Here is a 26198-nt window from a genome sequence, read left to right as displayed (position 1 = left end):
AAGAAACTCAAACTAGTTTGTTTGGTACTCAATGTCGGATTAACTGGTGATGAACAAGCTGGATGCTGGAACTATTTTACTTTTTTTTTCTTTGTTAATTGGTTATTTTGATGGAGTATTACATTTTGATTATTTAGGTTTTTGAGTGTTATTTAGGGTATCTTATAGAGATGGTGCCATGGAGAATGAACCTAAAGCTTGTGCTGCTGTTAAAGGGACTCAGATAATGGTAAGACGATCGGGCTGTACTGTACCAGATACCCCCAAATATAAAACCAAAGTCTGAAGTTTTTATGTGCGTAATATTTGCTTTAATTTCTCTATTTGATTAGTTTTTTGCGCTTTCAGATTGAGAATCTATTCTTTAACATGAGCGCTAGGAGGAAAACGTTGCAGAATTCTGCAGATGATTATTCAAAGATAGTAGATTTGATAAGCCGGTTTGCAATTCATCACATAAATGTTGGCTTTTCTTGCAGAAAGGTTGGTATCTGAGCTTTGATCCATCCCTTAGTCATTTAGTTGTATTTTTTTGATAGAAAAATGAAATTTATTGAAAAAGCGAAGTACATTGATGGAAAGGTGTTAAGGAAACACCTTAAAGCAAATAAAAACCATGTAACAGAACAATATTTGGCATTTCAATTGTTTCTCGAAACCTGTCTCCAAATTCTGATCTAGAAGCCTGAGCATAATCTGGAAGGACCAGCATTCAGTCTATAACCTTTTTACCAATGCTAGCCACAACTCTTTCAATCATCCAACATTTGTCTTCGAACATCCTTCTGCTTTTCTTCCAAATTCACCAATAAATTGCAAAAGTGCAAATGAAGTACAATTTTAGAAGATTTTGGATTTCTTACTTCCCTGAATCTTTGGCTACATAGAGAAAATTTCTTCTGGTGACAACGGCTGAAAACATCTCACTCATAAAAGAGAAGAACAAAACCACCAAATAAAATCAACCACCCTTAATGATGCAAAAAATGTCTTACATCCTTCTCTTCTCTAAGACGCATGAGATACATGCTTGCTAAGTTAATTCCTCTGCTCTTTAAATAATCTGCTATCAAAATATTGTCAATTGTTTACTGGCTAAGCAAAACTTCTCAAACAAATGCTTGTCAGGGGCAAATGTCTCTGTATAATCAATTCCATAAGTTTGAGAGAGATCCTTGGCTATCAATTTGGCTTTGTACCTTTCTACCGACCATGAGCCCAATGTTTAACAGAGGATACCTACTTACACCCTACAGGTTCTTTACCTTCAGGAAGGTCAACCAACCCCCAAGTGTTGTTCTTGTGAAGAGCATTGATTTCCTCCAGCATAGCGTTCTTCCACTCAAGAGTTTTTAGATCCTTTGCAACAAATTTAGGGATAGAAACACTAGAAGTAGTAGATAAGAAAGTACAATAAAAAGGAAACAGGTTATTACAAATAATGAAATGGCTGATGGGGTGCTTAGTGGTGTTTGAATGGGTGCCTTTATGAATGGCAATGGGAACATCAAGGTCATAGTTAGGATTACAAAGAGAGATAACACCTAGCTCAATGGGACATGCACTACTCTTCAGGCTTGCCTCTTGAGAGTCCACTGGTTCAGGTGGTGCGGTCTTAGGCAAATCTGTATATGGTGATGTGAGTTGGCCCTTTTGGTAATGAGGATGTGAACAAGATTACATGCACTGAACAGGGGAACAAGTGGTAGCATGATGAGGAGGTGCAAAAGATTTAGATGTCAGAGTTTCAAAAATAGGAAGAGGAAGCTGAACTTGTCTCTTCTCAAAGTTACTATTCTTCCCCTGAGGAGAGGTATTGAAGAAAGGTTGAGACACAACAAAGGGCACATCCATTGATATGTAGACACACTAGGAAGAGGGATCATAACATTTTTTTTGATTGGAAACACAATAATTAAAAGGTACAACAAGAGGTTGTGGATATAAACAAGAAAATATCATTATAGCCCATCCACCCATTTAAGTTACATCAAAGCCCAGAGTTTGCCAATACATCAGCCAAGGTATTAGCTGACCTTTGTACCCACTAGATTTTTGTTTGTAATTATAATTACTTTGAAAAATATTTAAACCATCTAATTTCGTTCTTGAAACACCATGCTACCTAGCTTATGACCACCATAGAATAGCCTTTAATAATCAATCTTTCAGCATCCATCTCCTTGGATTTTTGTAACTTCAAAACTTGCTGCCAATATCTCTGCCCTTATTGAATCTCCTTCTCCTATGAGACCTGAATACAGTGCTAGGATACTTCTGTTCTCATCCCTTATTGCACCTTCAGTACCCAAGGGCCTAGGCCCCTACTCCCGTCAACATTCAGCTTCCGCCACATCCTACAGTCCTACTTGGGGATGCCTATTCCTTTATGACTTTTGACTTTATAGAGGATGAAACCGTAACTCTCCCCACTGTCTAAGTATATCATCAAGGGTGTAATGACAAAACAAATCCAATGTCCTCACCCATTGTGTGACAAACTCTTAGTGCAATAGTTTCAACTACTGCTCTTGTGCACTTCCACATGACTTACCTCTTTTCTTTGAACATCATAGTAGTGAAGCTGGAGCATCAAACAACCTATACAAACTAAAAGGAGGATCCAACCTGCAACCACAAAGAGCTGGAAACCAATTCCAAATAGAACAGGGAGATTAGTAGGTGATATGGTGTCTCACCATTCAATTTGCACATGATACACCGGTTAGGAGATAATTGCCAGCTGGGTCAATTTCTTTTTGCAACATGTCACAAGTTTGATACTTCCATGGAAAACTTCCCAACATTGATTTTGGGAGGTGTAGGAGTATACCAAACCTCCTTCACAGGAAAGGACCCTAGCAGGGGGAGACCTTGACCAACATCAAAAGAAGTGCTACAAGGAAAACTTCCAAAAGAGTTAGAAACCCAATTGGGTGTGTTTTCAGAAATGAGGAGGGTGTGGTAATTGCTCTCTTTTTGAGGCCAATTGGAATGGGTGATTCTCTCAGAGCTGAGATTTCAGCTGTTATCGAAGGAACTCAAAGGGCAATCGAACTGAACATCACCAAATTGGTCATAGAGGGTGACTCTAAATTGGTAGTGGATTAGCTGAAAAATGATACTGCTAATTTACAGCAATGAGAAGAGGAAATTCAATTGGTTAACTAAGAATATTGAGGTGAAGAGATGAGTTGGGTTAAAAGAAGTGTTAATTCCTTTGCTGATGGGTTAGCTAAACAAGGGGCAACTAGGGACTTTTTATTCTGGGCTATCTTGTAAATTTTTCTCTTGTTTTCTTGTTTGAATAGGTGAGATAAGAGAGTTTATCTCCCTTTTATTGTGCCCTTGTACCATTTCTCTCTAATCTTAATGAAACATGTGAGTTATTGATAAAAAAAAAGGGAAAAACAAGATGGTGTGGAAAAGATAGTGGTAACTAGAGTCCAAGTAGGCAAATTGCTGGGGGTCTCCATGTTAGGTGGGGAAGAGTTTGTGAGAGAAATGTTTTGGGAATTGGAAATGAAATATCCTATGTGTGAGGAAAGCTCTGATGGAGAGTATTGAGAATTGGGAGGGTGCATATAGGGTCGAATTTCAAATCAAAGATGTGGGGGGTGAGTTTTTTTGGGTTTGGAGTTTATCATGGGTATTGGTATATTGGTTTTAATTTATTAAGGGTTGGGGATGAAATTTGTACTCTAAAGGGGTCTTGGAAGTTTTTGAGATAGAAGGTAAAGTATTTCAATAACAGAAGACTGAAAAAAGATCCAGCCTTGCCCACTGAGGAACTGAGCAAGGAAAAGCTTTGTACAACTCAGAAAAACCAAAAAAGAACATCATACAAAAATATTTCTATTACCAAAAGGTAAAGGTGTCTTGGAAATTTCTTTGTTATGAGTGTTGAGCTTTTTCTTTCTCTCGTGGCCTCGTGGGTGATATCTTATCACCTTACTTGTAACCTTTTTTCTCTTTGATAAAATTTTTCTTTTTTATTTTTATTACCAAAAAAATAAAGCACTCCTAACAACATTATGGAAATTGATTCCTATTTAATGCCTCATTTTGACCATTCTTTCCTTCTTGTTTTTCTTTTTAATTTTTCCCTACTTAGCATGGTGCTGCCAGACCTGATGTTCACACAGTTGCTACATCCTCAAGAATTGATGCGATCAGATCTGTTTACGGAGTTGTGGTTGCTCGTGACCTATTGAGCATAACTGCTGCAGAGAATGACCCATCTAGACCAGTGTTTGAGATGAATGGGTTTATCTCCAATTCAAATTACAGTGCGAAGAAGATAACTATGGTTCTTTTTATCAATGGTTAGTTTATCTGGATGATTTTACAAATCAACATTTTTCTCTATTCTGTTGTACTTTGGTTGCAATGTACTGGGTGCATATGAGTGTTGAATTTGAATGATTCATTTGTTCGTTCTCTCCATGTCTGTTTTTCTCATTTTGTGTTTATGTGTGTGAGGGGGGGGGGCTTTAGTCCACTTCTTTAATATAAGAATATTATTTGTTCCATCTTTAATATTATTTGTGTTGCTGATCAAAAGAGAGAGAGAGAGAGAGTTTGGGGAAATCAAGAAGTGAGACCCCTGTCTCTTCCATTGTCATATATAGCTGTGGAGATTTACAAATAAAACCCTGATTAGTAGAGGATTCATCATCATCATTATCATCATCCATGCCTAATCCCTTATCCCAACTATATGGGGTTGGCTACATGAATCCTGTTTCATCCATCTGTTCTATTTAGAACCATATCCACTGTTAAATTATTAGTGCTTAAATCATTTCTTACTATTTCTACCCATGTCCTTTTTGGTCTACCCGAGCTCTTTTGGCCCCTTCCTCATTAGTAGAGGATTTAGAAGAGAAAATTAAATTACTGCCCTTGATAAGTGATGACAAATGAGACACAACTTTTCAACAGTCCCCCTCAAATGTCCTTGGTAGAAGATAGGAACATAATGTTTATAGCAATGTGGGGCTGCATGGAACAAGCCAAGACATCACCACAAGATTTTCTTTCTGCCACTTAAGGTGGTATAGAGGATCATCTAACTGGGCTTTTTTTTTCTCCCTCACAGTGAGGTACCCTAGCTTCCCTTGTCCACCAATATTGTAATTTTAGTGATTGTGACCGCTCAGAAAAATTGTTTCCATCAAGTTTAGCTGTAGCGATTTGGAAATGTAGGCTATCAATAGACTCTATAGAGAACCTTGAGGCATTCTTTAAGACTTGAACTTGGAACAATAAGCCATCAAGCCAAAAATGGGGCAAAATCAGCACTGGGACTAGAGGACAGCACCAAGAACAATCACCAAATCACCAACCAGTTAAAGACAACACTCATTCATAAAAAAAAGCCAGTTAGGGACAACACAATGAAGTCACCATCTGATGTGTATAGAGGTGTACAGAGACTATGGAAGAAAGGGGTTCATTGATTCAATTTGACATCCGGAAAGTTGGGAAGATGGAAGAGAGAATGAGGGTGCTGAATGCAAGTCTGGTAGGGAGATTCATAGGTTTGGATTTGGATATGGAGAAGGTTGAAGCATGGGCGAGTCTTGAATGGGGAAAAGTGAAGGTAATGGGTGTCAGAAAGTTGAATGGAGGATTGTTCCTACAGCAGAGAAATGGTGGGAAGGATTTTGAAGTTAGAATCATCGGTGGAAAGGGTGTTCGAATGTTTGATCTCTGACTTGGATGGTGGTTTCTGGAAACAGGTGCGTTAAGCAATTTTATTTTATTTTTTAAGAGAAGGTAAAGTAAAGATTTGTATTAAAGTATGCTGTAGACACAAAGTACAAGTGTTGACAGATCAACCATGTACAGCCAGGAACTGAACTATACATCAGGATTCAGAAAAAGATTCCCAAAAATGTTAACAAAGAAACATCAAAAAACAAGATTCAAAAAAAAGAAAAAAACTGATCAGCTTACCTGATTATCCAAAAAGAATGTTGTTTTCAAAATACTGATTGCGTGGAATTCTTCTAAACAGATCTGTAGCTGAAAAGCCAGGAATGGGTTGAAGCCACGATCTGATGCACCACCTTGTCCAGAGCCCAGCTTTCTTTCTCAAAAATCCTTCTATTTCTCTCCTTCCACAGTCCCCAGCAAATGGTGTGGGAAATTGTGCTCCACAAAAGCTTCCCTTTTTAATTTAAACCCAACAGGTGCATTAAGCAATGGAAGAAGAAGGGTGGTGTGGATTGACGTAATCGGGATCCCACTTCATGCCTGGAGCGTACTCATGTTCAAACTGATTGGTGATTGTTGTGGGAAGTTCTTGAAATTTGATTCCAAGAATAGGACTTGGGAAAGATTGGATATGGCAGGATTGCTGGTTGAGGTGGAAGAAATCTCAATCATTCTGAACAGTTTAGAGTTGCAGTCTGCTTGGGAAAGATATGAGTTAAGATTAGTGGTAGAAGGTGAGGACGGAACATTTCTGAGTTCGTTAAAGGCATGTAAGTGTAGAGAATTTGACTTGGCTTCAAAGGAGGAAGAGTTGGTGTGCAAGAACCAGAAAAATAGAGCAAAGGAAGGGGAGTTGAAGGGTCAGATGCAAGAAGAAGATGAAGGTGAGGTGGAAGTCTTGAAGGGAAAAAATGGAATTTTAGGGGAATTAGGGAGCGAGGGAGTCAAAGATGGAAGACACGTGGGGGGGGGGAGGAGAAGGTGGGGGTAAGGGAAGATCAAGATATGTGTGAAAAGGTGTTGGGAGGTGACAAGATGCATATGTCAGAGGATGTAAGGAAGTTGAAGAGTTCGAGTGGGGCCCACTTTAAAGTAGGAAGATAAAAAGACTTAAGCGATGAGCATAGACCGAAGGGGCTGGGGGTTTTTAAATGTGAGGGGCATAGTTGGGAAAAAAGTTGAAATAATTGGGTAGTTTGAGAAATTCAAAGAAAAGGTCAGCATCAGTTTGGAGAAAGAATTCGAAGAGCCCAAGAGAGGAATGGGTTTGGGTGGTTACAAGGTTTGAGAAGGACAAGAAGTATTTGAAGGTGCTGAGAGAGGGGAGAAGAGTTGGGGAGCTTGAATGCTTGATAGAGACAGCATGGCAGGATCAAACTGAGTCTCAAGAAAAGGCAATAGAGGATCGGATTGCTAGGGAACAGAGGCAACCTAACAAAGTGAGAGCTTTGAAAGGTGGTGAGATTGTGAGAATTCAGTGATGGTGCAGAACCAGACTGCTCAGCAAGCGGTAGGTGGCATTTCTGATTCTTCAGAGAAGCTGATAGAGAGGGATCGAAGAACAAGGGAAGAAGAAAAGGGAAATGCTCTAAAGGAGGGGTCTGATGCTGATCTGTTCGATGAAGAGGTAAGTACATCTGGCTCTTACATATATATTGCCTTGGATGAGCAAAGGGAGGAAAGAGCAGAGGTGAATAAGAGGGTAGTGGAAGAAGAGGAGAGGGGAGAAGGTGGGAAGAGAAATTTTTCGTTTGAAGCTGAAGGCAGTGGTGCACAAAAGAGGGTTTATAACAGGAAAAGGAGGTGTTCGGACTGGTGAAGCTAGTATGAAGGGGGGGAAGGGTGAGAGTAGGGTAGGAGAATTTGGAGGGAGAGATAGTTTAGAAACTGATTTCAGTCATATATTTTCTTTCCTTTTCTTGTCTTTTGGGGGCACCTTTTTATGTTGTATCATATGCACAATATATTCTTTTTATTTTTTCTTGTGAGAGGGACATAATGGTCCTTTCTCAGCTACATACAGAATATATATATATATATATAGGGGCTGAACCCCTATTTCTGTTATAGGAAAGGAAGAAAAGAAAAGGTGGAAGAAGAACTATTAGATTGAGGTTTGATTCTTGGGTTTGTAAGGGAGATTGAAGGACTATTAGATTGACTTACCTGCATCGGTTTGGGATCTTTTTGGAAGCTGTTCTGATTAGAACAAGTTTTCCCTTTTTCTTTTTCTGGAAAATTGCATTCAGCCTTACAGTTTCTCTTCCTTCTCTCGACTGCATCTATCACCTTGAAACTTTAGATCTGAAGTCGCCCAGGTCAGTTTTTATCATCCCCATATTTTTTTTTTCTGAATTGGATTGGATTTGAGGGGTATTCTTCCCTCTTCTTTGTTCGACAGTCGTATGAATTTACCTTATTTGGACTTTCACCTGTTATCACTCTTGTTCTGGCTGTTCTCTTGATTGGGTTTTGATCCCTTCAGTGTTGTGTGATGATCTATTTCATCTCTATTATCAAGTGTAGACCTGTATTGGTAAAGTGGTTGCCTTGTTTTCTTATTTTTCTTTGGATTCTCTTGAATCTTTCTGCTGAAATGGTGTAAGACAATGGATTTATACAAGTACATGGACCTGACTGACTCGACATAGATCCGAGGTAGACCGGACTGGTTCAAGTCAATTACCCAATCAAGCAAAGCTATTTGCACTAGTTTAAATAGTTTGCTAGAATGGCATGCACATTAATTAGGCATAAGGGTAAAATTGGCAAAGACAAAAATAAAGAAGATTCTGAAAATGGAGCTTCAAGTCACTATAAATAGGGCCCGATACCCATATGAGGACCCATTAATAACACATGGGTTAAACCCATTAAGGGGAGAGGGGGCCCATCCCTTCCCTTTTTCTCTATCATTTCCACCGACTTCACTCCCTCTATGTTCAGAACCACCAACTTCACCACTGCCATCTTCCTCTAGATCAATAGAGAGTAAGACCATCCTCATCCTTTTGGTTGTCTTACAAATGGCTTTGGAGAAAAGAGACATTTTGCTTGTGAAGTTCGATGGAACTAATTATGCATTTTGGAAGTTCCACTTTCAATTCTTGTTGAAGGAAATGGTCTTTGGGGGTAAGTCACCTCCTCACAACCAGAAATTGATATTTATATAAAATACGTAAAGGACAGATTTGTTCTCAAGATACAAAATAGTGTACAAAAAAGGTACAAGAAAAAAGAATATAGTGTACACGGAGTATAATATAAACATACTTCCAAGATACATAAGAAGTAAAAAGACACCCTCTTTACACTCCCCCCTCAAACTGATGCTGAGGAATGCACATTAATTTGTCCATGAAATAGGTGTGCTGTGCTCTTGACGTAGCTTTAGCAAGAAGAGTTGCAATCAAAAGTCTAGAAGTGACATGGGGGAGAGAGATATGACCCACAAGGTGGAGATTCCTAATAAAGCGACAATCAACTTCAACGGTGTTTAATATGAAGGTCATGTAAAAGAGCCTTGAGCCAAATAATCTCATTGCAGACAGAGGACATGGCCCTCTATTCTCCTTTAGTAGAAGATTTAGAAACAGTAGATTGCTTTTTACACTTCCAAGATATGCAAGAATGGCCTAGAAGTACACACCAACCAGTAGTAGATTTTTGAGTGTCTAGGCAACCAGCGTAATCAGCATCTGCATAGGCAGAAAGATGAAGATTCGATGATGATGAAAAGAGTAGGCCATGAGATAAGGTCCCTTTGACATATCTAATGATATGGTAAACAATTGACAAGTGTAGTTGTTGAGGAGAAGACACAGACCGACTTACAACCTGCACAACATATGATATATCTGGGTGTGCCATTGTGAGATAAATCAAGCTGCCCACTAACTAATGACAGAGGGTAGTATCTTCAAGGAGAGTACCATCATCCTCATTGAGTTTCAAATTGATTTCCAAGGGAGTGTCAACCAACTTAGAATTAGTGAGATTAGCCATCTTAACAAGGTCAGCTGCATACTTATGTTGGTTAGCAAAGTAACCATGAGAGTTATGTGACACCTCCAAACCCAAAAACTAAGTTAAATGACCCAAGTCCTTCATCTTAAAGGATTCATTCAATAGTCTCTTCAAATCAACAATCCCTTTTTGATCATCTCCTGTAGTGAAATATCAACATATAACAGAAGCATAGTCATTCCTTGAGGCCAGTGTAAAGAAAATAGAGAATAACCTAAGGGGCTTTGAATAAATCCAGCATTAATGATGATAGACTCAAATCTCTCAAACCATGCTCTAGGAGCCCCCCATACAAAGATCTCTTGAGGCGACATACAAGATGGGGGTTGTTGCGATACCCTAAAGAAGGCTTCATATACATAATTTCCTACGAAGAAAAGCATCACATCCATTTGATGAATCTTCCAATGTTTAATTGCAGAGGTAGCAAGAAATAATTGACAGTATTCCTCTTTGCCATTAGTGCAAATATCTCATCATAATCTATCATGTACTCTTGCTTATAGCCTTGATCAACAAGACTAGATTTATATTGGTCAAGGCTCCCATCTAATTTCAGCTTTGCAGATTAAATCCATCTGCCACCAATAACAAAAGCATTGGGAGCATAGTTTTCAAGGCGCCAAGGCGAGGCTAGGCGACAGGGGGGCGCCTAATTGCCTAGGCGGTGGATTTTTTTTAAGTAAAAACATGTATCCTAGGGTTGTTCCCTAGGTTCCATAATCATATTTCCTTAATAAATATCCATAATTTTCATAGCAAAAGCATAAACTTCATGTTAAAGTATAGAAAATCAATATATTCCAACATATTCATGAGAAAAAAAAGAAGAAAGAAAAGAAAATTCGAAGAATATAGGGGCTGAACCCCTATTTCTGTCATAGCAAAAGAAGAAAAGACAAGGTGGAAGAAGAAGAAGAAAAGATTAGTATATAAAAGCACAAAATTAGTAAAGAAAAAGAAGAAAATGTGTTGATTGGACAACATTTTATGTTCTTTCTTACTTATTGGTTCAGGTTTTGAAGCCTTTGAGGGTTCAATACAGCATTTAGCAATGATTGTGTTTATTAAACACTAACAAATAAGAAAATAAAAAAAAGAAATTAGTATATAAACACACAAAATGAATATTTTAGTTTAAAAATGTCTATTTTATAATTATAACCTCAAAAAATTAAGAATATAAAAGTTAGTTATAACACGCTATAGAAAACTGCTTGGCGGTTAGGTGAGGCGAGACTCCCAGGGCACCTTGTCGCCTAGGCGTCGCCTTGACAACTATGATTGGGAGGAAGTGAAACAATCTCCCAAGTGTCATTTTCCAGAAGGGCCTGAGGTTTAATGTCCACGACATCTTTCCAATGGGGAATAATGACAACTTGTTGGTAAGACTTAGGAATATCTGTAGAAGATAGCATAGTAGAAAATAATGTTTTTAAACTGTTGTTGACCCGGACAGTTGGACCGTTTGGCCTGGAAATTGTTCAGGCAACCGGTTTTGTTTCACCCTTAACCTGTTCTTGGGCCAAAAACCTTTGGTTTGGTCAAAGAACCATTGACCCGGGTGGTCAAACCTTCAACCCGTTTGACCCGAACAATGGTTCGCAGTTTAACAAGAGGCATAGGTGATTGAGATATGAGGGCTAGAGAGAGAAATCAGATATGAGATCTCAGTTCTCAGATCTTAGATCATAGAGATCCGATGTTGGGTTTCTGTTGCCGCAGCCGCAGCCGCTGCCACCGTCGCTGTCGCCGTCGCCATCTCTATCGTCATCGTCTTTGCTGATGAACATTAGATGCTTCTCCTCTTCCTTCTTTCCTCCTTCCTTCTTTTCTTTCCTTTTCTTTTTTTTTTTTTCCTTTTTGCCAACAACACCACATATGTAAAAGAGTAATGGATCTGAACTATTCGACTCAAATGCTCAAACCGCTGACCCGGAAACCAATGGCCACAACAATTCCATTTCCAGGTCAGCTTTTAAAACCTTGGTAGGAAAGTAGCTATGGTTTGAAGGAAAAGTATAATGTTTAGGAGGTCAAGAAATTCTTGTTGAATGACACAAAATAGAGACAAATGATGAAGTCTTAGGTGGAGGGATAGGAGAACTTACAAGAGCTGATGGTACAGATGGACCGGTATCTAGTGATGAAGGAGGATGCATAGAGGCTGGAGAGATTGGCCACTTTTGGAAGAAGATCTGAAGAAGCTTCGAAAGAGATGTAAAGGCTTTTGAGGAATCAGTGGAATCAAATCTGTGTAACAAAGATACAGAAGGACCGGGCAGTTTAACAATATGTTCATAGAAAGAGATTCTCAAGGAAAGTAACATTGCAAGATATTGGAATACGATGCGCTTTGGGATCATATAAAAAAAATCCCTTATGGTCAGGACTACAACCCACAAAAGCACACAAGGCAGCTTGAGAAGTTAACTTAGTGCATTCTTGTGGGGGGAGGTGAACAAAACAAACACAACAGAAAATACGAAGCATGGAAAATTCTGAAGGACGATAAAAAAGAGAATGGAAGGGAGAAGAATTACCTAGAACCAATGAGCGAAGAAGATTTATCAAATACATAGCAGTGCTGGCCACCTCCTCCCAAAACCAAACAGGAACATGGTAATCTTGCAATTGTCAACACTCTTGGCTGAATAGAGAAAAGAACAAGAATAATCTTAGAGGTGTCAAGAATAAAAATGACCCCTACCTCAAAGAGTCTCTTATATATTAAAAGATATGTACAATTACAAGAATGCCCATATAGGGCTGAAAGAGAAAAGAAGAATAAGATGTACAAGTAATATACAACAGGGACTATACTAATAGGATACATCAAGTTACAAAGTCTCCACACTCCCCCTCAAACTGATGCCTAGACATAAGCATAAGTTTGTCTATAAGAAAGAGATGTCGAACTCTAGTCATAGCTTTGGTGAAGATATCAACAATTTGCATGTCCGAGGTTACATGAGGAAGCGATATAGACCCAATAGTGAAAAGATCTCGGATAAAGTGGCAGTCCACCTCGATGTGCTTGGTCCTCTCATGGAAGATAGGGTTAGATGCAATCTTGATAGCACTCGTATTGTCTGCATTGAGAGGAATAGGAGTAGGAAGCTGAATGCCAAGATCCATAAAGAGAGATCGTAACCAAACAATTTCATTACAAACCGAAGACATGGCCCTACACTCTACTTCAGTGGAAGACTTGGAGACTATTTGTTGTTTCTTACACTTCCAAGAGATGAGTGAATCACCCATAACAACACACCACCCAAAAGTGGACCTACGAGTGTCTGGACAACCAACCCAATCCACATTAGCATATGCTCTCAATTGAAAATAGGAGAGGAGGAGAAGAACAGTCCTTGAGAAGTTGTGCTTCTAATATATCGAATGATGCGATGAACAACAATCATATGAGGCTGACGAGGAGCAGAAACAAATTGACTAACAACCTGAACAGCATGAGAAATATCAGGCCGAGTCATAGTGAGATAAATGAGAGACCCCACAAACTGACGATACAAGGCAGCATTGGGAAGTAATGGACCTTTAGATTTAGATAACTTAAGATTTAGCTCCATAGGTGTATCAACATGCTTTTCATCATTAAGACTAACAAGTTTAACAAGGTCAGAGGCATACTTTTGCTAACAAACAAAATACCCTCGATCACTATGATGTACTTCCCGTCCCAGGAAATAGGTGAGAGGGCCTAAGTCCTTCATGTGAAAGGAATTATGAAGTAATAGTTTCAATTCACGAATGCTCTCAGCATCATTCACAGTCAACAACATGTCATCAACATATAGTAGGAGAATGGTAATACCCTGAGGCTATCGCCTAACAAAGAGAGAGTGATCAGAAGAACTCTGACTATATCCAACAACAACTACAACATCGCGAAAGCACTCAAACCATTCTTGGGGAGCTTGTTTTAGACCATATAGAGATTTTTTGAGGCGACATACTAAAAAAGGATCACTGCAGTATCCAGGAGGAGGCTTCATGTAGACCGACTCCTTCAACTGACCATGAAGAAAGGCATTCTTCACACCAAGCTGACATATGGTCCAAGGTTGAGCGACAGACACTGCTAAAAGAACACGGATTGTGGTGATCTTTGCAAAAGGAGCAAAGATTTCTTCATAGTTGATACCATACTCCTGACGTGCCTTGTATCGATCAAGAGATCCATCAAATTTCAACTTGATGTTGTAAACCCAACGACTCCCAACAGTGGATGCATCTGGAGGAGCAGAAACAAGATCCCAAGTGTCATTCTCATGTAAAGCATGAATCTCTGCATCCATGGCTTCCTTCCAATGAGGGCTACTATTAGCTTCTTGGTAGGAGCGAGGAACATCTGTGGAGGATAGGATAACAGACGAAGAGCTATGGTTTAAAGGAAAACCATAGCGGTCATGAGGTCTAGATATATGAGTAGAACGACGAAGAGGAACGGAAGTATGAAGAGTGCTTGAAGTAGAGGTATCACTTACAGGAGCAGTGGTAAGATGATGATCTGAACCGGGAGGAAGGAAAGTCGCAGGTGCAGGGGATGGAGCATGTAACTACTTGCGAGAGAAGACGAGAAGGTCCTCAGCAGAAGGAGGTGTAGCATCATGTTAATCAAATTTTGGCAAAACAAAAACATACTGTGCAAGCAGTCTAGCAATTCTAGCAAAAAAGGAAATGTGCTCAAGGAAAACAACACTACGTGATATACGAATACGATGAATAGAGGGATCATAACAAAGAAAGCCTCTATGGTCAGGACTGTAATCCACAAAGGCACATATGACAGACTGTGCAGACAATTTAGAGCGTTCACGAGAGGGAAGATGAACAAAGCACACACATCCAAAAACATGAAGCATAGATAAATTTGGAGAACAACCAAACAACTTCTGAAGGGAGACATATTACCAAGAACAGAGGAAGGAATATAGTTGATCAAAAACACATTTGTACTAGCTACCTCGACCCAAAAAGAAGGTGGAGTATGGAACTCCTGCAATAATGTTCTCACAACACTAAGGATATGTCCATTCTTGCGCTCAACCACACCATTCTGCTAAGGGGTATTTGGACAACTTCGTTGCACTTGTATTCCATGATTCTTCAAATAGGATAAAAAATCTCCGTCAGTGTATTCTCCCCCTGAATCCGAACAGAGAATACACACTTGTGATTGAAATCGAACCCGTACCATAACATGAAACAACTTAAATGTTGGGATCACCTCAGACTTGTGGCGAAGAAAGTATATCCATGTGTACCTGGTACAGTCGTCAATGAACGACACAAAATATTTGTATGCAAGCTGAGAAGTGACAGATGCAGTCCAGACATCAGTATGTATAAGCTCGAAGGGAGAGGTAGCATGCTCAGATATGTGAGGAAATGGTAAGGTACGACTCTTACTTAAGCAACGGGAAACACAAGATGTATCAAAGATGTGCAAGGAAGGAACTTTATTCTTAATAAGGCTTGAATCAAACAAAAATTTTAACTTTTCAGCATGCAAATGACCCAAACATTTATGCCGTAAGTCCCAAACATTATTTCTATGACTCATAAAGGAACTAGAAGTGGAGGAACTGAAATAAGCTGATGATGCTGCTGTTTGAGACTTTCCCAAACATTATTTCTACCACCTCCTTTTGTATATCTTCCCATGAGTCCACCACCACCTCTCCTATCTGAATTCTCTAAATGAGGTTCCTCCTATTCCTTGCACTTGCAAAACCCTGAAAATATGCTACTGATTAAAAAAGTCTGAAATATACTGTGTTCTTATCTCCCTCCACCTCTCTTCAGCCCACTCCAAAATTTGGTTCTTGCAATCAGACATTTCAAATCTGAAAGTTTTCACTCCATTTACAGCTACAAACTTTCTTAAAAAAATTGGTTTATGTTCTGACATTCTTAAGAGTCAAAGCTTCTTGAACCACCTCCCCCACATACTCCACCCAATTTCCTAAGAATAAGAACCTGTCCAGCCTTCCAAGGATAGCTGGAAACTGACCATTCAACCAGGTGAATTTCCCACCACTTCAAGGTTGCAGATTTGTTGCTCATTTTGGAAAGAGCTTGTTTTGACTTTTCTAAGCCTGAGAAGTGGGTTTGGTTTCTATATCCTAACCGTCTTTTCATGTGTTCCTCTTTCTCTAGTTCTTTTTGCCTTTTCTTCACAAGCTCAACCTTTTCCTTTTGAAGAAGTGTGATGCAGACATATCCCTCCTAAAATAAATGCCTTTTGTTGGGAAGCTTGTGATGGGAAGATGGAACACATTGGACAATCTGCAAAGAAAGTCTTTTTATTTGTGTTTCCCTTAATTAGTGCAATCTTTGCAAGTCATTTTCTTCCCAGTTACCTTTTCCTCGTGTTTCCCCTAATTATTATGCGATATCTCTCTTTCTGCTTTTCTCTATTTAAGACTTGTTCCACTGAAGCATCTAGAAAAACAAGTATTGTTTACATGTTGAAAATCTGAGATAATTGGCCCATTATATACTTTTCATTTAATGATATGAAAATCCTTATTCCTTGCCTGGTTGTTTGTCTACTTAGGTTAATCTTGACTTTATAAAAAATGATTCAAGTTCCTTTCCTTGTTCTTTGTTATATCAGACAGATTGGTCGAGTGCACTTCTTTGAAGAGGGCCATTGAAGTTGTTTACACTGCAACCTTGCCAAAAGCATCGAAGCCTTTCATTTACATGTCTATTGTGTTGCCGCCTGAGCATGTGGATGTGAACATACACCCAACAAAAAAAGAGGTATAAGTACTTTGGATAAAATGTTTTTGAGAAAAAAACCAACTTTCTTGTGGGTAAATTGGATTTGATTCCTAGTAACAAAATAAACTAGATAATTATTGATGAAAATACTTCTTGTCCTTATCTCCAATATGGATAACTTAGGAGAATTTGAAGGAGAAATAGATGAAATGAATTATTTGGTTGACGAGCATGAGATCCCGTCTACCCCTCCCAATTCATTGGATAGCCAGGACCACCATTGGTTAATGACACTATATGGAAGATATTATCAAGTGCTATCAACCTCACTTGACCAATAATTGTCTTCTTGACATAAGGATGTCAAAAAGTCCAGATTATATGAGGCCTTTACTAATTCTAACGATTCCATTGACCTATGTGCCAATCCAATGGCTATGATTCTAATGTTGCATTTTGTTGTCAAGAAGATGGAACAAAGGATCAGAAAATTTAAATAATGTGATTTGCCTTAGTTTAGCTGGCAATGGAATTCAAAAGAAAAAAAAGAAAGTTAAAGTTACATTTAGTTCAATTGCTAGCTTTCTGATTTCCCTCAGTAAATTCTTGTATTTTCAAGTCCCCAATGCATTGTTCTTCAGCTAGCCTACCATTATCTTAGAATCTTCTTCCATCATTATATTCATTATTTTCTTTCTTGGAGAGAGAGGAGAGGAGATGAGAAGAAGAGAGCGAAAAAAGTTTGGGAGTCAAAAGTATTGCTGGCGGTGCCTAGCTTCTTATTTATAATGATATATAACATAATAATAAATGGGAGATTACATTTATACCCCTGGCGACACACCCTAATAATAAACTAATTAAAAGAAGAAAAGAACAAGCTGACAACATCCTAGGATGACAACACACTAACAACAAAGATAAAATAATAACACTAACAACACTCCCCCTCAAGTTGGGCTGAATATGTCTATCATGGTCAACTTCTCACACAACTCATTGTGTCGTGAGTATGGAAGGCCCTTTGTGAGGACATCAGCTAGTTGCTCCTTGGAGTTGACATAAGGAGTACAAATTTCTCCCTTTTCCAATTTTTCCCTTATGAAGTGTTTGTTCACTTCAATGTGCTTGGTCCTCTCGTGCAGGAGAGGATTGCTGGCAATTCTTCTGGCTGCCTTGTTGTCACACTAGATAGACGTAGGATTATGAACAATAACTCTAAGTTCCCCTAGAAGATTTTTTAGTTAAAGTACTTCAGCCACCCCATGTGCCATAGCCCTTTACTCCGCTTCAGCACTTGACCTTGCTACCACACTTTGTTTTTTGCTTCTCCATGTCACTAGATTTCCTCTCAGAAATGTGCAGTACCCACTTGTGGACTTTTTGTCATCCACAACACCTACCCAGATACCAGGCCTGTTCCTGGATACTTTTTCAAATACATATGAATCCTCTCTGTTGCCTCCATGTGTGGTTTATTAGAGGAATGCATGAATTGGCTCAGAACCCCAACTGAATAAGCAATGTCTGGATGGGTCATGCACAAATAAAGCAACCTTCCTACTAACCTTTGGAACTGTTTCACATATTTCAGAGGTTCACCATCATAGTCACCCAATTTATGGTCAACATCCATAGGGGTATCTGTTGGCTTTGCACCTAACTTGCTTGTGTCTTATAACAGATCAATGGTGTAATTCCTTTGTGAAATGAATATGCCCCTTTTTGAGTGGGCAACTTCAATTCCAAGAAAGTACTTGACCCAGATCTTTCACTTCAAATTGAGATGCTAGGAAATGTTTCAACTTTTGTATTTTTGAGCTCCAATTTCCTGTAATGATGATATCATCCACATATACTATCAACACAACAACCTGTTCCTGACATCTCTTCACAAAGAGAGTGTGATCGGACTGACATTGCTTGAATCCTACTTGTTGGACTGCCATATGAAACTTATTGAACCAAGTCCCGGGAGATTGTTTTAAACCATAAAGAGACTTTCTCAACTTGCACACCTTATTTTCACTTCCCTTGGCACAAAATCCTTGGGGTTGAACTATATACACCTCCTCCTCTAGGTCACCATTTAAAAAGGCATTCTTTATATCTAGTTGATGCAATTCCCAGTAAGGTTAGCAGCCAATGATAGAAGAACTTGAATTGAGTTCATCTTAGCTATTGGAGCAAACATTTCATCATAGTCAACCACATAGACTTGAGTGTACCCTTTTGCTACTAATCTTGCTTTGTACCTTTCAACTGTCCCGTCCGCCTTGGGTCTTTCCCCCTTGGAAGATCCACCAACCTCCAAGTCTGATTTATATGGAGGGTTTGGTAGTGCATGACTTGACTCCCTTTCTTTGAGCAATAGGAATATCAAGGTCATCCACAACCAAAATGGGAGCTGGGGTATCAGTAGGTGCACTAGGGCCTAGTTCATTTGGACTTACCTCCTGGGAGTCTGAAGGTGTCGGTTGCTCAATGTTTGGTGGCTCCACATCTTTATCACATCGCTGATCTCTACGGCGTTTACGTTGGAAGACACAAAAGGGAGCATGGTTCGAAATAGAAGGAAGAGAGACTTGATGGACCTGGACTTGCTTCTCCTCTTCTACGCTACTCTTCCCCTGAGGAGAAGTAGGGAAGAACGATTCAGACTCAAATAAAGAAACATCCATAGAGACAAAAACTTATGACTAATGGGATCGAAGCACCGGTAACCCTTTTAAGAGAAGGGATACCCCAGAATGATACATGGAATAGACTGAGGGTCTAACTTACCACGAGACGGAGACAAATCATGGACAAAGGCACGACAACCAAATACTCTCATGGGAATGGAAAATAAAGAAGATTGGGGGAACAACTAATGAAGGGCCATGTAGTTCAACACTCTAGAGTTCATGTGATTGATGACATAAGCAGCTGCAAATATAACATCCATCCAAAATGTTTTTGGTATATTCATGTGTAACATCACCCCTTATGCTACCTCAAGGAGGTATTTGTTCTTTCTTTTTGCAACACCATTTTATTGTGGTGTTCTTGCAGATGAGCTACTATGAATAGATCCATGAGAGGCAAAGAACTCATTGAGCTCACCATGGAAGTATTTCTTTGCATTATCGGATTGAAAGATTTAGATTTCAACATGAAACTGTGTAAACACCATCCTCTGGAAGTCTTTCACAATCTTTGGAACTTCGTCTCTGCTACGCATGGGAAATACCCATGTATAGCGGGAGAAATCATCAATCAATGTGATAAAGTACTTATACCCGTCCTCAGAGGTTATAGTAGTAGGCCCCCATACACCGGAGTACACAATATGGAAAGGAAAGCTTGATCTTTTATTACTTGAATGAAATGTTGTTCTACATTGTTTTTTTTTTTTTTTTGACAATTGAAATAATTTTATTAATCAGCAATAGACAATAGTACAAAGTCCCCAAGGAAAGGCACGAGTTGCAACCTCTCCAGGCTAGTTAAGTACAGATTTCCAAATTAATAACAACTTACAAAGAAGCACAAAAAAGATCTTCCCTAGAAACCCCCTGTTTGGCTAAAGCATCAGCCAAAGAATTAGCAGACCTACTAACCCATTTTACCTCAACTCTCATATTGCTGGTTAACCACTTTACTTTTTTGATGAGATCTTTGTCGCCCCAAATGGTGGTATCCAAGTTTAGGAGCCACCTTGTTACCACTTGAGAGTCCCCTTCAACTAGGAGATGCTCCACCCAAGCTGGTTGGCGATCTGAATTCCTTGTACTGCAGCAAGGATTTCTGCCCTCGTGGAATCCCCCACTCTCACCAGTCCTGAGAATAGGGAAATTATGTTGCTGTCCTTATTTCTCAGGATACCCCCTATACTTGAAGGCCCGGGGTTTCCTTGGCTGCTTCCATCAAAGTTCAGTTTGATGACACCTTCCAAAAGCGGAACCCATTCTGACAGAATTCTGTCATTCTTTGTTGAAGTGTTAGCTATTACTAGCCAATTCCTCCACAAGTCATCAAAGATATCCACTGTTTTCAGCCAATGGATTGCTCTTGTTAGGATACAATCCTTCATTTCATCTAACCCTCTTTCCTTGTCTAAGAAAGTTCTTGCATTCCTTTCCTCCCAAAGAGTCCACAAAGTGGCTACCCTGACACATTTCCACATGACCTTACCTCTTCTAGTGTGCCAAACAAAAGACAGATGGGTTGAATAACAAGCTTAAATCAGAAGGCATAGACCACATACCTCCAAATAAACAAAGGCCCCACCTCCATATAGCTGTAGCAAAGGAATAGGAGATTAGCAAATGGAAACAGTCCTCATTCTTGGCCTTACACAAGGAACACTAATTTGGGGAAAGACAAAGCGAGGGTCTCTTTTTCTGTAAGTTTTCCAAAGTATTGATTTTCCCAATAGAAGACTTCCCAGTAGAATACAACAATTTTTGGGGGAATAGGTCGCGCCTAGACTTCTTTGGCAGGGAATCCTTGGGAAATAGGGTTAGAACTCAGGGATTTTAGAAAAGAAGAGCAAGTAAAAGTACCTTTTGGAAGAGGAGTCCAAACCCTTTGATCAGAAGAAGTGGGGTCCAAGCAAACGGATTCTAGTAAATGAATTAGCTCAATAACACAACTCGACTCACCATCTCTTAACCCTCTACGAAACCCAAAGTCCTAGTTTAAAGATAAGGGGTTTAACGGGCTCGGGAGAAAAGTTGCAACTGGCTCATGTTTGTGAAGGGAAAGGGAATAGAGCGAGGGGAAACAATCTTTGAGGGGTTGAATACCCACCCAAATATCCTCCCAGAACAGAATAGCATTACCAGAACAAGCATCATACTCGATGAATCCGAGGAAGCGAGGGAGAATACCATGTATAGCATCATACTTCATGTTTGTTCTACATTGTTTACTCGACTAACAAGTATGACATTGGAAATCTAACATTGAACATGACTTAAATAAAAAAGGAAATAAAGACTTCACTATTTCAAATGAAACATGACCCAATCGAGTATGCCACAAAAAAAAAAAAAATTGACTCTTGTTTGACTGACTATATAACTTTGAGGATGACACCAAGAGACCAGCCTTGTTGTCAAGAATGTAGAAACCATCGAGTAAGCTTCCTCTACCAATCGTTTTCCTAGAAGTTAGATCCTGAAAAATATATGAATCAGGAAAAAAAGTTACACTACAATTTAAAGAGCTTGTGATATTACTAATGGAAAGCACATTGATAGGAAGTTGAGGAACATGTAACACATTATTCAGGTTAAGGCCATGGGGAAGAGATATTGATCCCTAGCCTGCAATGGAGGAGAATGATTCATCTGCAAGATTCACTTTACCCCTTCTTGACAAAAGGCTACAAGTCTAAAAAAGATTTGGCTTACCGGTCATGTGGTTAGTCTCCTAAGTCAATGATCCAAGGGGAATCAATGGTAGTGGTGACATGGACGGTAGAGGCCGCATTACCTGATGTAGACGCAAATGAAGTAGGAGTACTAGTAACTGAACTGTCCATCTATCACAAAGCCCTTCTTGGAGTCACTTTTCTTTCTTATATTGTTACCACCCATTGCAACAATGCCACCTGTTGCTCCCCCACACTTTGCCTACTTTCCTCAGATTGGACCAGGGCATACACCTCTTGAACTGAAGGCAACTCTTTATTGCCTAAAATTTGGACTCTAAGAGGTTCATATACGGGGTTTAGCTCCAACAAGAAGGCAAAAACCCGTTGCTGAGAAAGTAGCTTCTTATAGGCCTTAACATCATCATCATGTTTCCATTCTATAGCCTAATAGTGATTCGAGTCCAACGCCTATACTGAAGTAAGGGATGTGTAATAAGTTTACAAACTACAGTCCCTCTGCTTACAGGTTGAGGATTCAACTTGTAATTGGTAAATCTTGGCATAATGTCTTTGTTCAGAATAAGTGGTTTTAGCCTGTTCCCATATTTCATTAGCAGTATTTGCCCACATAAAGTTATTCTTCATATTAGGTTCCATGGTTGCAAGAAGCCAGGACTGTTAGACAGTGTATGCCCTTAGCTCCAATCAGAATGATGTACATTATGACATTTAATGTAAATGAATAAAGTACAAATTTGATTCATATTATTATGGTGTGTTTCTATGTAATACCCTTAAATTGGACACATATGAGACTTGTGTTAGTTTAGAATCTTCACAGCCGTTGTATAGATCTGGGGAGATTTATTTTGCCAAGGCTGACACTGATGTGCCGCCAAGTTGGTTGGGGTGGCTTGTCTCAGCTGCCAAGGTGAGACTTGAGGTACATGCAGTGTAGGTTTTCTTGAAACTCTGAACCATACCAAAATTCCAATATTGCCCTGGACCTTGGAGATAGATGGGCAAAATTAGAATGTTACATCTGACCCCTAGACTCGGTTATGATACTACACTAGGTGTCGGATTGGGCTGTCTTTGATATGCCAATCAGTGAGATCCTTAGAGGCGATCAAAACCTGGGTATGTTGGGATAGTCCGAGAATTCATCTGAGTGGGTGATCATAGTGACAGGATCAGCCCCTTTGTTGGACAAAGTGAATGATCGGGGATGCACTCTCTTTGATGGAAACCTAAACTGCCGGCAGTTGATTTCAACCATTGAAATTTATTTTACAAAATATATTTATATAAAGATATACATATATATTATGGTTTCAAAATGTTTGCAAAATGTTTTAATTCTCGAGATCCATGTGAGTAGAGAGTGCAACACTGTACCTTACAGCCGAGGGAGAGGTCCTCTCTTGTCGGGAAGTGTTTGATCATTATGGGCTGAGAAGTTAAGTGTAAGACCATTGAGGGTAATACCTGATGGGCTAATCTTGCATCTACCCACAGTCCTTGGGTTTTTATAAGGTAGCTTGACTCAATGACCATTTAGTGTAAATGTTGGGCCCAATAAGAGCCGATGGTGGACTCAGGGGTTCACTGTCTCTTACAATGAATTCGACCAGGCCTTGTAACAAAGGCTGGGCTGAACCCTTGTGGTTGATGTGTAGATCAATGTTTGGGTCCCACGTCATACAAGGATAGCCAACTGGGCAGCAAATTAAGAGGTTAAGTGAGCACATAGGCTTAATGGGCCTAAAAAGCCCAATTTGAACTGGCTTAATAAGATTAATTAAATGGGGGCGGTTATGGGATTTGGATGAACATATAGGTAAGGGGTTATCCCTATCCACTTAAAGAGTCCAAATCCAAATAAAAGATTTGGATCAGGAAACTCCTAATTTGATTAGGAGGTTGATCTTTATCTGCAGATAAGATAAGGGATTATCCTTATCTCTTAAAGAGAGTCTAGATCCAAATATAAGATTTGGATTAGGAAACTCCTAATAGGATTAGGAGAATCTCTCTTTAAGGCTATAAATAGGAGAGCAGGGCGAATCTTCAATGACATTTCATAGTTTGCTGAATCGAGAGAGAGACAACACAATGTGACTGCACTTGTCTTCTACTCTTGTTCTTTGCTGTCTTGCCGCCCTACCCAATTCGATCTCCACTAGTGGGAGTGATGAAGAACGGTTTTTGATATTGCCTTTTGCTAGAAGAGGCAATATGAAGTCGTGCTCACCAACCCTCCATTATATTCTTGCTGAAGAATTCGGTTCTTGTTGAAGAACCGTCCTGCTGATTTTGCTTCACCTCACGCCGTGTCATCTTCGGTGGAAGCAGTCTTTGGTCTTCTCCTTGGGCGTGAACACCTTTTATTGGGAGTTTACTATTACTCCGTATTAGGTATATCCCTCTACTCCCTTTTGGTTTTAGATCTGGTCCGGTTTGGTTTCAAGATTGATCCTTGAAAATGCAGTTTTCTAAAATAGGGAATGCGATTCTCACATGGAAGAGAAATTTTTGAAATTTCGCCCAACCTTCTTGTAGGGTTCGGCCATCCATATGATGGATCTCTCATCCTTTCAGTGGTATCAAAGCCAGGTTCAAATCTTGAACCAAATTAAACTAGATCTGGATCTGCGCAGTTAATGTTTTCTGGGAAATTTGTTCCCAGTTTTAGGCGATTGATCTGAAATTAAATCTTTATAAATCTGGTTTATATTTATATTGTTGTATGTATTTTTCTTGATTTTTGGGTTGTTCGTATGGTGGAGATCGAATTCTTTAATGGCGCAAGAAATCTGCGCACCTGCTGTTCTATTCATTCTTGGTCTGTAATTAATTTTTTTTTTTTAAATTTTTGCTTGTGAATTGTAGAAATTGAATGCTTATGCCTTATAGAAAGTAGAAACTTGAAGTGAATGATAGAAATCATAATTTGTGAATTTTAACTAATACTCTTTTTTTAATTTAATTAGGTTCTGCAATTTGATATTTTGGTCATTTCTTTGATCCCTATTTCATCAAGAACCTAGAATGTCTAGAAAGGATTTTTCTTGGGAATATGTTAAAGAAGACGAGGGAAAAAAGGTTATATTTATTGTGCATTTTGTAGTAAATTGTGCATAGGAGGCATAAACCGATTAAAACATCATTTGGTTGGTACCACACATGGAATGAGTTAGTGCAAACAATGCCCTGAAGAGGTAAAATTAAGATGTCAAAATGCACTTACCGAATTTGAAGTGGAGGAAAAAAGTCTGATTTTGTGGCTAGTGTTGGGAGGTTTAATCGTACACCTATGACTTCTCAACATGGGAGTTGTATGGTTCCTAATCCTAGATTTGAGGAGTCTATTATGGGAAGTGGAAGTGAAAGCCAGAGTGGAAGTGGGACTCTAGTCACTCCACAATCATTTTCACCACGATCAGTAGGCCCAGTGGGCCATTCCACTTTTCAGAAGCAAACATTGATTGAAGAGGTTGCTTTTGTTTATAAATGCTTTGCAATGTCAAGTAAGCAGTGACAAACCAAGTAATTGTTGGACGTAAAAGCGCTCGGTTTTTTGTGAAACTCCTCATCAAATTTAAAACCCATCTGTGGCGGTAAATAAATTTTGTGACCTGCTTTGCCTTCTCAATTGTTTCATTAAAACATTTCATCTTCCCAATGGACTCTAACATTAAATCTATACAGTGTGCAGCACAAGGAGTGCAATACAATTTTGTCCTATTTTCCATCAACTTTTTTCCAGCAAGCAGATAACTTGAATGATTATCTATGGTTACTTGAACCACATTATCCTCTCCTACTTCTTCAACATCATCAAGATATTTAAAAAGAAGCTCACCATCTTTACTTGAAACGGATGCATCAATAGATTTTGAAAGCATTGTCCCACTTGGACTATTAACAAAAAAGTTGATAATTGACCTATTTTTTCCATCAGTTCATCCACCAGATATAATCGTGCAACCATAGTATTTCCATGATTGTCTATACTCCTGCATCAAATTATCTATATTCTCCACTTCTTTCAAGATCCTAGCGCGAAGATCATGCATGGATGGAGGCTTATAACCTGGACTGAAATTTGCAATTGCCTCACACATACTCTTGAAATAAGGACTATTTGCTAAATTAAAAGATAATGCATTGGCATAAAAACATCTTCCAATAGCCCTATCAACATCTTTTTTTTATTTTTATTTTTATCTTTTTTCCATTGTGAATTTAAAGTCTGTTGGCGTGGCTCAGATGAAACAAATTGACCCATTGGGCCTGTTGGTCATGGTGAAAATGATTGTGGAGTGACTAGAGT

General features: G+C 39.1%; 1 protein-coding gene across 2 annotated transcripts in view; it reads left to right on the top strand.

Annotated features, from left to right (window-relative positions):
• MLH1 (MUTL-homolog 1) overlaps positions 1-26198 on the top strand; it is a 79862-nt gene that overhangs the window by 701 nt on the left and 52963 nt on the right. For both annotated transcript variants that reach the window (XM_010274252.3, XM_010274251.3), the window contains exons 3-6: positions 157-229; positions 349-483; positions 4115-4325; positions 16391-16539. In XM_010274252.3, coding sequence (XP_010272554.1) covers positions 157-229; positions 349-483; positions 4115-4325; positions 16391-16539 — 568 coding nt within the window. The remainder of the gene's footprint in view (positions 1-156; positions 230-348; positions 484-4114; positions 4326-16390; positions 16540-26198) is intronic.

This window comes from Nelumbo nucifera, chromosome 1 (assembly GCF_055504915.1).
Source record: "Nelumbo nucifera cultivar China Antique chromosome 1, China Antique-T2T, whole genome shotgun sequence".
In the NCBI taxonomy this organism is placed as follows: Eukaryota; Viridiplantae; Streptophyta; class Magnoliopsida; order Proteales; family Nelumbonaceae; genus Nelumbo; species Nelumbo nucifera.
This window is presented reverse-complemented; position numbering and strand designations above follow the sequence as displayed.